This window comes from Nicotiana tabacum, chromosome 15, assembly GCF_000715075.1.
Source record: "Nicotiana tabacum cultivar K326 chromosome 15, ASM71507v2, whole genome shotgun sequence".
Classification (NCBI taxonomy): domain Eukaryota; kingdom Viridiplantae; phylum Streptophyta; class Magnoliopsida; order Solanales; family Solanaceae; genus Nicotiana; species Nicotiana tabacum.
Genome location: NC_134094.1, coordinates 109,675,300 through 109,689,172, shown reverse-complemented (window position 1 = coordinate 109,689,172; position 13,873 = coordinate 109,675,300). Strand labels below are relative to the sequence as shown.

The 13,873-nt window shown below is 33.9% G+C and overlaps 1 protein-coding gene across 3 annotated transcripts; it reads right to left on the bottom strand.

Moving 5' to 3' along the window:
- Positions 1-231: 231 nt before the first annotated feature.
- On the bottom strand, positions 232-7,081 carry LOC107820575 (light-harvesting complex-like protein OHP2, chloroplastic). Of its 3 annotated transcripts, none has more exons than XM_016646881.2 (3): positions 6,525-7,081; positions 5,071-5,210; positions 232-250 (listed from the first exon to the last, which is right to left on the bottom strand). In XM_016646881.2, the coding sequence occupies exons 1-2, from the start codon at positions 6,908-6,910 to the stop codon at positions 5,096-5,098; spliced, it is 501 nt and encodes a 166-aa protein (XP_016502367.1). In that variant the 5' UTR covers positions 6,911-7,081; the 3' UTR covers positions 232-250; positions 5,071-5,095. The 3 variants fall into 3 exon arrangements, with proteins under 3 accessions (XP_016502367.1, XP_016502366.1, XP_016502365.1); XM_016646880.2 differs by lacking the exon at positions 232-250 and adding an exon at positions 1,630-1,827 and having other exon boundaries at positions 6,525-7,080; XM_016646879.2 differs by lacking the exon at positions 232-250 and having other exon boundaries at positions 4,907-5,210; positions 6,525-7,078.
- Between the last annotated feature and the right edge of the window lie 6,792 nt (positions 7,082-13,873).

Genomic DNA, 13,873 nt, shown 5'->3' with positions numbered 1-13,873 from the left:
ATGTCATTCTATGGAAAGGCATATGTCCTAGCTTTTGATGCCAAAATAAGTCCATTTTATTTATAGCATGTGTTTGATTACATGGAAGATTATTTACAAAAATTAAAAGACAATCAGACTTATTACAAGAAACAGAATTAGAAAAAGAAGAAGAAACATGTTGAGATGGAAACAAGGCAGCATGAGGATGTAGATAGTACAATCTCCCAACATCCTTATCAATTACCAGTGGCCTCTTCAGAGAGGGGTCCTATAAAGAACAATTAAATTTGGTAAGAATAACTATGCAATCCAACTGAGAGATTAATTGGTGTATAGATATTAGGTTAAAATGAAAGGAAGGTACAATGAGGACATTAAGTAAGGTTATATCATGCATGAGATGCAAAGAACCAGTTGACAAAACCTTAATTTCATATCCATTAGGTAGAGTAACAAGGAAGGATTTAGGCAAAGGTACAAGATTGTGAAGTAAGTATTTGTGTGGAGTCATGTGATTTGTTATCCCTGAATCTAATATCCAAGTATTTACACCTAACTGAGAAGATGTACATATATGAGAAGTAGCAGAATCTACAGCATAAATAGTGAACAAACCTGCAAAATGTGCTAACCTAGATTCCTCAACATGAAAATAATCAGAACCAACATTAGGGGACACCTGGACTTGCTGAAATAAAGTCATCAGGTGATGATATTGTACCTTGGTGAAACCATAAGCAGAATTCTTAGCAGATGGTTGTGGAGAAATTGTAGAGTGATTGAGTAGAATGTCAGACCGGACACAAGAGATTGATTTCTTGCCTTTGGTAAACTTGAAATTTGTAGGGAAACAATGCAGTCTGTAGCATTTCTCCACTGTGTGTCCAGGTTTCTTGCAATATTTGCAAGAAACAGACGAATTATTCTTCCTGGAGTCAAAATTGATCCTTTGATTGGAATTTTTGTTTGGTGTGGCTGAAGATGCTGAGAAAGAGGCAGATTCATTGGGGAAGTTTGGAATTGAGGTTTGAGTTTCTCTTTGACTCTCATCTTGTTATAAAAGAGAATAAGCTTTGCTTATTTGTGGTAAAGGATTCATGATCATGATAGCACTCTTCACAGTTGAATAAGATTCATTTAATCCATTTAGAAATTGGAAGAGTTGTTAGTTTTCTAGAAACTTGGGAAGAGCTCCACAAGAACATGTGGGGCCTACATATAAAGAATTTAATTCATCCCAAAGACTCCTAAATTTAGTGAAGTAGGTGGCAATATCAGATGACCCTTGAACAGTTGAACTAATTTTTCTCTGGATTTGAAGATATTTGGACCCATTCGACTGTCCAAACCTTTCATTGATGTCAGTCCAAACCTCCTTTGCAATTTTAAAATACATGACACTAGTAGATATGTCTCTGGAAACATAGTTGGTATCCAAGACTTGACCATCTCATTACATCTCTCCCAATAGAAATAATAGGGAGAGTTGATAGGAGGTTGGTCAATTCTCCCATCTAATAGGCCTAGTTTTGTCACGACACAAAATCCAACTAGCCGTGATGGCACCTAACCTCACCCGCTAGGTAAGCCAAATAACAATAATTTGATTCAATTAATATTAACTAACTCTAATACACTCCCCAAGGATTAGTAATACAGATCATGAGCTTCTAAGATTAAAATTTATAAAATTGGTATGAAATAAATACATCATCTGTTCGAAATATACATAAACAGATTATTATAAATCTAAGGCTACCATGAATAAGAGGCAACTACAACCAGAATGCAGGTACGTCTTCAATTCCAGCTCCCGTCGAGTACAGCAACATAAACATCCAATATCTATACGCAAGGTGTAGAAGTGTAGTATGAGTACAACCGACCACATGTACTCAATAAGTAGCAAACCTAACCTTAGGTTGAAAGTAGTGGCGAGCTTGTACCAAGGTCAGAGTCCAAATCCCATAAGCAACAACAATTCATAACAATATAAAGCAAGTAATAAAAGGAGTAACCCAGATATAAAATGCTCAGCTGAATCGTGATTTCTGAAAATAGTTCTGCATTTCAAGTACAACAGTGAAAAACCCAAATCGTTTACCGAAGTTGCCAAAAATATAAGTTGAAAACAGTAATTTTCCCAAAAATCCTTTCCACAATAAATAAGATGTTTCATTTTCTTTCCAGATAGATAGTAAAAAATGCATCATTATGCCCATAAGCCACTATGTGTGAGAAATCATGAATAACGTGATACCGTACATCATGATGAAAATACATCTCTATACCTGTATGTCACGTGTGCATGTCAATGCGATGCAAATCAGTGATAAAGACCATATGCATACTCTCAGAGTATTAATTCACTCAGTCCTCCCAATCACTCAGTCCTCACAGTCACTCAGTCCTCCCAATCACTCGGCACTCGCACTCAGTAGGTACCAGCGCTCACTGGGGGCTCCTTCAGCCCAAGAGCTATAAACCGCACGGACAACTCACGTGCTGCACGGACAACTCACATGCTATAGTATAAAATATCAGATGAAATCCTTCAAAATGACCCCCAATAATTTATAAGAATGAGGTCGGGTTTATAAAACTAGAAAAATGAAGCCCCAAAACACACTCTGCGGTCGCATATGTGATCGCAGAATTGATATATGGCCCGCATAATGGGTCACAAAAGGCCCTCCGGAACTGGGCATCTTCTTCCCCAGTATGAGGTCACTATGCGGCTCGCAGACCTGTTTTGCGGTCGCATAATGCACCGCAAAACAGTTATGCGATCGCATAATGGACCGTAGATTTGCACCCTTACCTGCCCATCGCTTGCCCATTATGCGGACCGCAGAGTGATTCTGCGGCCACAAAATGGACTGCAGAAATGCATCTTTCTGCCAAAATTTTCCTTTACTCATCGGTGCATTGTTCAACCCAAAATGTCCGAGTCGCGGTGAGCTTACCTTTCTATTAATTTATCCACCTCGACACCACAAAACCTTAATTTCCTTAGCAAAAATTCTCCGGGGTCGTTACACATAAGTCAACATCCGGTTAACCTTTTCAACTTAAATTCTAAACCATGGAACTAGATGTTCCAAATCATTCCAGAACCTCACCGGACTCGAACCAATTACCACCGGCAAGTCACAAAATAAATATAAAGCATAAATTGAGCAGTAAATGGGGGAACGAGATTGTAATACTTAAAACGACCGGTCGGGTCGTTACAAGTTTGTTTTTAGCAGAAAGAGAAGAAAGCATGCTACTTCTCCATAGTACAAAACCATGTCCATTGAATGGGACATGTACTAGTTTGCTACCCGGATTATCTGACGGGTGCACATAGAAAGGGTGAGAGGGATCTAGTGTGAAGGGAGTGAAACCCTCAGAAGTGAAAACTGGTGGAGAAGTAAGGTTATCTGCATGACTACCCATATTACCTCCTAAATAAAACAATGAAAAGAAATTACATCGTGTAATAGACAAACAGGTTCAAAATCGATAACATACAAAATGTTGTATACATGAATTTTCCCACAACACAACCTAAAATCATATCAATATAAATTTCAGAGTTGTAGATTAGGTCGATATTACCAGCCTTCTTCTCAAAACCCGAGGAAGTAAGGTCTTCGTGTACACCGCAAACCTTAGCTTGAATTTACCCCCAATTAAGTCGAATCCATCATAAAAATAAGATTTTATGTAGATGTAGGCGATGTAGAGAGAGATTCCAATAAAAGCCCCAAGGTTTTTGTAACGTAGTAGCAGATTCACCAACTGTTCGGACTTTAATCAGAAAATTGATTCTGGTTACCGCTGAAGATGAAGCTCTCGTAACGAGGAATCAGAATCCCCGCTCTGATACCATGTTAGAATGAAGCTCCATGAGCTATAGCGGAATCAGTGATAGAAAACCCTAGAAGGGTCGAGAGAGAAGAGAGAGAAACAAAAGATGATATTTGGGAAATAACTATCTGAGCCTTTTATTTTCTCACTCCAGGAGTATTTATATTTACAGTGGAAAAATAGAAAAATGCAGTAAAATACACTAATACATATTATAAGGAAATATGGGCCGGGTCAGTCACCCTATTGGGCTAGCTGTTGGTGCAGTCTGAGCTCTAACATTTTGTTGCTAGTGTTTCTCTTTTCTTGGAGTTGTTTTAGTCATTTTGGAGAACTTTTATTACTCTCGTTTGGTATACTTGAGTCTTTTGATGGACCAGAGGTCCTGCGGTTTTACTGTTCACTTGATGAGGTTTCCTATGTAAAATTCCTAGCTAGTATGGCTTTGTGTTTAATTGGTTGTTTTACCTTTTCAATATTCAATTTTCTGCAGAATACAAGTTGCTGCACACATCAAATTTCACTTGAATTTGCTAGCTCTTGTTGATTTATATAGATTAGAAAGATTTTAACTAGGTGTTAATTTCTCTATAACTTTGCCTTGCATCATTAGCATACTTTCTCTTCCCAACAAGTTGGTAACATAGATTCAGAGTTATCTATCGCTAACTTGTCTATTTGACTGATGGAGACAAACACAAGCAAAGTGGGGTGTTTGAATAACGAAATTAATCATCATAAGAAGATGCATTTGTCTGAATGGATCATGTTTGATGAGGATATTTGACAATTTGAGCACCGACAAGTTTGTAGTAATATATACAACGGTAACTTTAGATATTATATACTTCAAAAGCAAACGATAACAAGCAGTTCCTGCTAAAGCAAACGATGAATCTTTCAAATGTCTAAAGGATAGAGATAAAAGCAGAATTCAAGTCGTGATCCAAGTATAAGAATCTTGTATGTAACCATTGTGGCAAGACGTGACATATCAATAAGTACCTTTTTCAAACTGAAGAAGGAGATGAAAAAAGAAGGTGACAATGAGAGAAAACCACGTCTTGCCACAATGGTTACATACTTTCTATATTCATGAAAAGTAAAAGGAGTTGAAAGATACAGTGTACTCCAATCAATTGGCTCAAACAAAGAAACTTGAAAAATCGGACAGAGAACTTACAAAAAACAATTGGATTTTAACATTTGAATTACAGAGGAGAGAATCTTTACCTCTCATAATACATACAGCAGAGTTTCACTCCAGGTCTACTATCCCAAAATTCGAGAAAAGGATCTTAACTTGTTCGACGAAGTCAGAGCCGGTTGCATACTCTGTTAGCATCCCGACAGCAAAACCAAACATTGCCCATCTGCTCAACCGATATTCAATATTATGATCATAAGTTAGAACTGACTATGCCAACGACAAAGAATCCAACACCTCGGTTCAAAGCAAGAACTAATCAAATTCCAGACACAAATTGTTTGCAAAATGCCAGAGGTAATTCTCCCACTTATTATATACTGTTTTATCATCTCCATTTTTCAAAAGTAATTAAGAAAAATAGAATCCACTATACAAAAAAACTAAATATCAGCATCCGAAGCACCATCATTATTCACGAAATATATTAAAAGGGGAGTCAAAATATAAGAAAATAAACTCGTCAAAAAGTCAAGGAGTGTCATTATATAGTATATATACATATTTAAAAAAATAATTACCAAGCTATACACTGTAATTTTCCGGTAAAAAATATACCCCTTTGACGCATGTGGCTCCGCCACTGCGTGCCAAAGTAGGTGTCTAACAGAGCTATGTTATTCTTGTAAGTCAATATTTACACCAAAGCTGGACCTTTGAAACCAGTGTAGTTAAAGCAATGAAGCAATACGAAGTGAGGGGTTAATCCATAGGTGAAGCCATGCGCTTCATAGAAGTGTGCACTTCAAACAATGAAGCGCAAATTGATTCATGACGAAAAGAGGTTGGTTCTTCGAAACTCGACTTGACGTAGTTGGATTTAAATCAACATTATTGTATATTAGATGCTGAAATTATTTACTTCAATTGCAGTTTAAGGGCCTGTTTGGCCATAAAAGTTTTTTTTTACTGTTTTCCAAAAGATTTCATGTTTGGCCATGAAAATTTCAAATTTCATTTGAAATTGAATTTCGGAATTTCCAAAAACTGTTGTTCAAAATTTTTATTTCAAAATCACTCACAAAAATTTAAAAACAACTCCAAATTGTATTCTATCGAAACACAATTCTTATTTTCAAATACTATTTTCACTTTTTTTAAAAATCACTTTTTTCGGGATTTCACAATATTTATGTCCAAACGCTCACTAAACCTTTTCTCGGCAATGTTTGATACTTGAGAGTAAAAATGCGGTATCATTATAGTACTAAATTCATACTATATGTTTGGTATTTTCTAATGTCATGAATTGTGCATTTTACTTCTCACTTTTTGCTTCAAGCCTCAAGTACCTTGTCGCTTTTTTATTTTTCACTTTTAAAAACACAAATGACACATTAACTTAAGGCTAAATCCTACAAGAAAAAAAAACCAAAACTAAATAGAACGCCCAAAAGATTGACACATTCAAACCCCAATTTTGCAGCAATAGAAAGACAATTATAATAAAACTTAGTAATTCATAAATTTCTTTAATTACCTTCCATTGGAAATTTCATTCTTGGCAATAAAACCAAAGAAGGGACCTTGATTAGCTTCTTCAAGTTTCTTCTGTTTGAAGTATTCTTGAAGTGCCTTAGCCTTTTGCCTCTGAAACTCCATTGTAATTACATTTTTGTCCTCAACAGTTGCCACTGCCACAGGCTTAGGAGGAGGAACACTAGTATTTGAAGATGGTGGGATAGGCTTTACAGGGGTAGGTGGTGAAGGAGCTACTGGTCTTCTTAATGGACCATCAGCTTGAGAACTCCTTATGGTAAGTATGGTGGGGTTGTTTGTAGAGAATCTGAAAGTATAAGAAGTAGAAGAAGAGGATAGGTTTTGAAGTTTAATGCAGGGGAAAGTAGATGATGATGCTACTGACATTTTCTTGAGTTTTGTTGTTACTATATTTTTTTTCTTTTTTCTGTTTTGTGTTTTCTTTGTCAAAGAAGAAGAGGGGAATCAGTGGTTGGTGTTTGGTTTAACTGTATTGTTATCAGAAAGAAAGATTGTATGGAAGTGGGAAGTGTTTTGTGGATAACATGTAGCCAAGTCTCGCAGGTTATAGTCAACTACTCTATTTAGTCTGAAAATGAATATTCTTCAATTTACACGATAAAAGTATATTACTACTAAGTTACAACTTTTTATAACCAAGGTTTTGCTAACCTAACATCATATCACCAACATATGAACAAATAGGGGTTTTCCATCCTTTACCTTCCCAATTTCACTCGTCCATTTCTCTTCGTCTCCTTTCCACTCGGCACCAAAATTTCTTCAGAAAAAGAATATCAAATCTTGCTTCCCTTATAATGCAATCTCGATTTTTAACTCCTTCATAGGAAATTTCATTAACATTAATCTAAAAACTAAAGTATATCATTTTTTACTCCTCCTCCTCCCTTAGAAGAAGCTCCAAACATTAAACTCAAACAACATCCTCTCCTAAGTCTGTAAACCCAGCAATCAAAAGCTTAATCTAATCTAACCAATTTTATTAGTATAATAGGAAATATAAACCCAGCAATCAAAGATTAAACTAAATCTAACCATTTTTCTTTTTTAACGTACTGAAAAGTCCATCTCCAAATGAAAGATTGAGTAAAAAGAATTTCCAAAAGAAAGGTAGGTGCAAATTTTATACCAGTAAAATCCCACGGCCAAATTGTTTTGCAGAATGTTTACTAGAACTATTATTCACTTAGACATTTGATTTGATATTGCTCTATCAGTGCTAACTTTTTTGCTTTGGTTTAAGCATAGTCGATGGGAAAGGAGGAGGAAAACAGAGGGGAGGAGTTTTTACTTTTTGGAGAAAAGACAACAAAGTCCCTGTCAATGTTCTTATTTAAAGTGTTGTTATGGATAATTATGAGAAAGCAAATATGCTTAAACCAAGTGGATTACATCAAGATTTTACAATTGACACTTAGGACTTTACTTTATCAAGCTGGAAATTGAAACTTTGTTTTGGAACTGCCGTTTATCTTAGGCTAGCGGGCCAAGAAAAATCCTTCTTTGATGACGAGTCACTGCGGATATGAAATTTCAATTCGTACTTTATCAATATAACATAAAAAGATATTGATCTGATAGGTTATCTATTTTACATACGGTCCTTATTTTAGTTATTAATTAAGTGTAGTTTGGTATGAGGTATAAGAAGGTATAGTGCTGATATAAAAATTTAATATCACCTTAATACTTTGTTTGGTTAGCAAACTTGGTATAAGTTATCCCGAGATTATAGTTAGTACCGGGATAACTTATATTTTGTAAAGGGTGGGGTAATTAGTGTCGGGATAACTTATATCTTCTTCTTAGAAATTATGCAATTGTCATTTTTAATATAACATGTCAAACAGTGGATAAAAAACAATATCAGAATAATTAATCCCAGCATAACTAATCCTAACATAACTTATCCCGGCATAAGCCGTATTCAAACCAAACGACCCTAAGAGAATAAAAAAAAAAGGTAGAGTAGTAAGTTAACTGGAAAATAATGCATAAATCGAGCAACAAATAAAATATTTTAGTTTTTCACAAATATAATAAAAATATTTGTATCTTGATTGTAAAGTAGATTTATTTATCCTTCAATTTATATTTATTACAAATGTGTATATATGTCTATCGCGATTATATTTATATATATGGTTTGTTAAATTAAATAAATTAATTGTATTTCTCTCGATTATACGGTTAATTGTCAAAATAATAATATTAAAAAATTAAAAATATATATGCTTGAACTGAAACATGCTCCTCTTTCGATAAGTTCCCTTCGATTACCATATTTGTTACAATTGAGTATTACTTCATTGTCTCTTTCGGTTACAAATTAGTGTAACATTATTATATCATAGAATAGATAAGTGGCTGAATAAACGCTAATACCTATTAATACCACGATAAAGTGTATTACTCTTCCGCTTAGCTCGATTACAAAATTAGGTAAACATAACTTTGTAATATAAAATAGATAGATTTAACCAGATAAAATAATATCTAACTGTAAAAGCAAATAAAAGTTAAAAATAAAAAGTATCACATAAAGTATGAAACTGAAAATAAAATCCACTGTTATAGAAAAATAGGATTACCAAGATCCATCATTTTCCTAACATAAGAAAATTACCCCGTACTAATATAGTACCGATAACAGAAATATTCTATTTGTTGGGTAAGAAAATAGAAAGAAATATTGAAGAAGAATAATTTTTCCAATCTTATTAAAAGTTGAAACTAAAGTTATTTGTTGGGTAAGAAAATAGAAAGAAATATTGAAGAAGAATAATTTTTCCAATCTTATTAAAAGTTGAAACTAAAGTAATTTCAAACTAAACTTTTGCTCATTCTCGAGGATTGAATTCGAATGACCAAGGTAATCATCTCTTCACAATTACATATTCATAACTTTTCAAAAACTAATGGCTCCACCTGAAATTTCAAATTCTTTTTGAACTTTTAGGAATTTGTTATGTTTATGCCTCCATTTTTACTCTACAAATTACTACTTACTAATAAGAGGGAATAACAGGCATCTCAAGGTCAACGAAATAAAGATTAATCTGAGAATATCTGTCATTTCAAAGTTATTCAATCGATTGCTTATATGCTTAACACGCGTAGTTCCAGTTTTAACATGTGAAAGACTCCTGGTTTCTCAGCTAATTTCGAACGAACGTGGAGAAGTAACGCTATCTCTAGAAAACTAACGCTCCAGAACATCTGCTCTCTCTCTCCTCTTGCTCTCAAGTTTGTATTGCAGTGTGTTTTCTTCCGTCAATTGTATTTTCTGGTGATCTTCTACAATCTCTTGATTTGTCTTTATCTGTATTTGTCTTGAGGAATATTTGAGAAAAATCTTGAATGAATACCATTTCTAATAAAGTTTTCTAGGTGTTTGAGAAAATTCTTCAATGAATTACCATATTTGTTAAATTTCTTATGCATATTTATGTCTTCTCTATTATTTATGTGTTTGAAAAAATACTTGAACGACCAAACTTATCAGTTAAGTTAGCAAGGACGAGGTGACCGCTTCAATTACTAACTGGTTGCTATGTTTTTCTCCTCGCTTCTACTATGTTTTTTGCTGATCGTATATATCATCAAATACCTATGTTTCTTTGTTCAATCTCTGACCTCTTCATCTTAGGTGAATGTTGAATTTGTTATCTTTGTTCTCTGTCAATTAATTTTCTAATTATTAGCTTATGCGCTTCTTCTTTTCTCAGTTGTGCGTTGAGGTTGTTTCAATTATTTTCTGTCAGTTTATTTGGCGATAACTGGGGTATTTGGGGCTTTGACATATTTCTCTGAGGCTGACGGGCTGTGTGTATTTGAGACGGATTCTTTTGCTATTTTCATAATTCATAGACTGTTTTGGCATATATTTTTATAATTAATTTTTACCTTCCTAAACTATCAACTTGGTGGTTAAATAAAACCAGCTTTCCGATTTATTGACACTAAAAAATCAACTTAAGATGACCTTAGCGATGCACTTTGTTGGGAATTGTCTACAGTACAATCGGTAGGATGTTAACCTAGAAGCGTGTTAAAAGATTACATTTCCTCTGGGCTTGGGATAATTAGATTCAAAAAGCTATTTATATGAACTAACTATTAGAATGAAATAATTACTGATCCAATCCGTTCGGAATTGAGTAGTTGATTGCTTGATTAGTATACAAGAAAGCAAAAATGAACTTTGTTAGACAAAAAAAGGGAAAAAATGTAATTGAATCAGTGTGTTTTCCTTTTTAATTCCTGCCACACAAGCATTTGCTAAGTGAGCCACTCACCCTTTATTGCTATATCTTCTTATGTATCCTTTTGAATACCAAAAGAGCAATGAACAGATGAGTTTTAAGAAAGATAAAATAAAGAAAACACAAGAAAAATAACGATTTTCTTGTATGTGTTTGTTTGAATACAAAAGAAAAGTTCAAAGGGAAGTAAAATAGTTATATTATAACTTCAAAATCTTGTGTCTCGCTCATTTTTTGGAGCCCGATCTGAGTTTATATTTCAATCACAAATGTTGGGGCACTTGTTCTCATCCTACAGAATAACAGGAGGTTTTCGTTATGTGGTTTCTCTCTAGTTATTAGGTGTTCTTTAGAGTAGTGTAGTAGCCATGTTAGCAAGATCTTGATTTTTCTTTGAGTAGTTTATTTCTCAGTCTTAAATGATGGAATATTGTTTATGATAAATGGATTAGGTGATTTGAAATGTGAAGTTTTCTACCGTAAGTATAGTACCATAGTTATTTGCGTCGAGCAATTTAGCAACTTTAAGAGAAGGCTACAAACAGACTGCCCACAATAACAAATATTTCGATCAAAGGTAAATATTATGTCATGAAATGTTGCAGGAGAGAATACCTTTATTGAACTGAATTTTATTGGATGAGATAACTACAAATAACCTTGAATCAAATACATCGACAACGCGCTGCAAAGAGCACAAACATCCCAAAATAAATGAAGGAACGACTAGAAATCATGATATATAGAAATTTTAACCAGATTTCAGCATAAGAATATCTAGGAAACAATATGGACTAACACTTCGATCTATATAATCTTTATATCTATAAAACAAATATATGGGACGAACTTGCGAAATATCGCATATTGTTGGCCGGTCATTTTTGTAGTTCTTTGGATTCTAGGGTGTATGTGTATATTAATCAAAATAAATTCCTCAAATTATTGGTTGTGTGACTGCATCAATACCTTGATTCACATTTGACTGATGCTACTCTGTTTGGTGTATAAGCATGGTAGAATTTAGTAGTGTCTTCTGTAAAAGTTTGTTACTTTTGATATTGTGATTTATACAGAAATACGAATAGCATCCTCAACAGACTAAATATGTTGGAACGGTAACTTTATCACTAAGAAGTGCTCGCTAATGTTGTTAAAATAGGTATTTGGACCCATGAAGAATTGAACTGAAGTGAACTTAGTTTCATGTGGAGTTAGCTTTGTGTGATCGGACTATATGTAGGTCCTCAGTTAGATTAGAGAAATTGGAAGAGTAGCAGTTGAGAGGGGAAGGATACTTTCAAGAACTTTGGGCAAGACCAAGGCCAAGAGAAGGTTATATTATATATTTCTCAACCTGATAAAAAGAACCTCTTTCTTAGTTCCATTTATCATCCTCTCTTAACATTATGCTGACCAGAAAGTTAGGATTAGCTATGCTTATTCCTTTTACTTCTTTAAGGTTCAAGAATTAGTTAAGTTTGAATTTAAGTAAGTTTCCTAAAGCAATCGTGTTAAATAGGGGTTGGACAGTAAAATAACATTATTTTTCCATAAGTTTTTAGTACGTCAGAAAACTTTATAGTTCTAATTTTTGAAATTAACCAATAGTTCTCCTATTATAATGGAACCTAACATATTTATAATGGAAAAAAATTATTGCGGCCCTGTATTGCCTTTGGTTACCTTTGTATTGTTAGTAGAATAAATAATAAACTATGATACTTAAAGTCTTCTGGGGTACCTTTTTGTTTGCTTTTTTTTTGAACTATTTGAAAAGCAGATATCTCGTTGTAATAAGGCCTTTGAAGAAATGTCTTTCAACCAATGGAATAAACGTACATATACAGAAGATACAAACTCTGAAAAGAAACTAAGGCGACGTGATACCTATAGAAAGATATCAGCTGATGAAAAAGAGGCAATGTTATTACAACGACTCACCAAAAAATGGAGCTACAAAAATGCAATGGTTCCATAAAATCAATTGTTGGTTGTTTAGCTGAAAGAATAAAGTCTCTATGTGACACAATATTGTCAAAACAGAGTGCTATTACTATAAGAGTCTTCTTCTGCTAATGTCAAAGGTGGCACTCTTGCTATAAGAGAGCCTTCTTCTGCTAATGTCAAAGGTTGGATGACAAATTACTTCTTCATTGCTTCTGTTAGTTTGTCTGAATATTCACTTACTGTGAAATGTGTTTCATATTTTATGCAGTAGGCACCAGGTATGAAACTCCTACTTTATCAGCTGTCTTTGGTAATGTAAAAGATGCTCGTCACTCATTTTATGTGTTTGAAAAAGAAAAAGCCACAACCTCTACGTTTAACTTTGTTACTATGTGATGTTGTAAACATACATCTAAATTAAAAAAACTGATACACCAGGATCAACATCCGGTACTTCTAAGGGACAACAAAATTCCTCCATTGAAGTTGTAACCAACAAAGGTTAGTTTTATTACTCATTGTTTGAAATTTTGACCAGTTTTTATTTTTTAATAATACTTATAACATACAGGTTATAGATTGGACAAAATAGTCTATACGAAAAATAATCAGAACAACTTAGATTATACACGTTTAAAAGCCATTCCACACTGTAAATTTACAATGCAAAAAGATTTCAGTATGAACCACCTGGATTTTGTTGTGGCAGTGGGTTAGTTAAGTTAGTTTCATACCAATTGACTAATGAATTATCAGATTTGTACACATGCAATAGTAAACAATCTAAGCACTTTCGAACATACATAAGAACATACAATAATTTGTTCGCGTTTACCTCACTTGGTGTAACTAACGATAAAGATTTAGCAAGGAGATATCATGGTATATATACATTTCGAGTTCAGGGACAAATGTATCATTTTATACTTGATTTACTTCCTCCTGATAAAAAAGGAAAGAATCTACAGTTATACTTCTACGATAATAAAAATGAACATGCTAATAGAATGGCATGTTCAGCGAATATTAACGAATCAATTGTCAGGAGACTTGTGAATGTTCTCTCAATTAATCCATACTCTATTTTTCTGAAATCCCTGGCAAACGTTCGGAA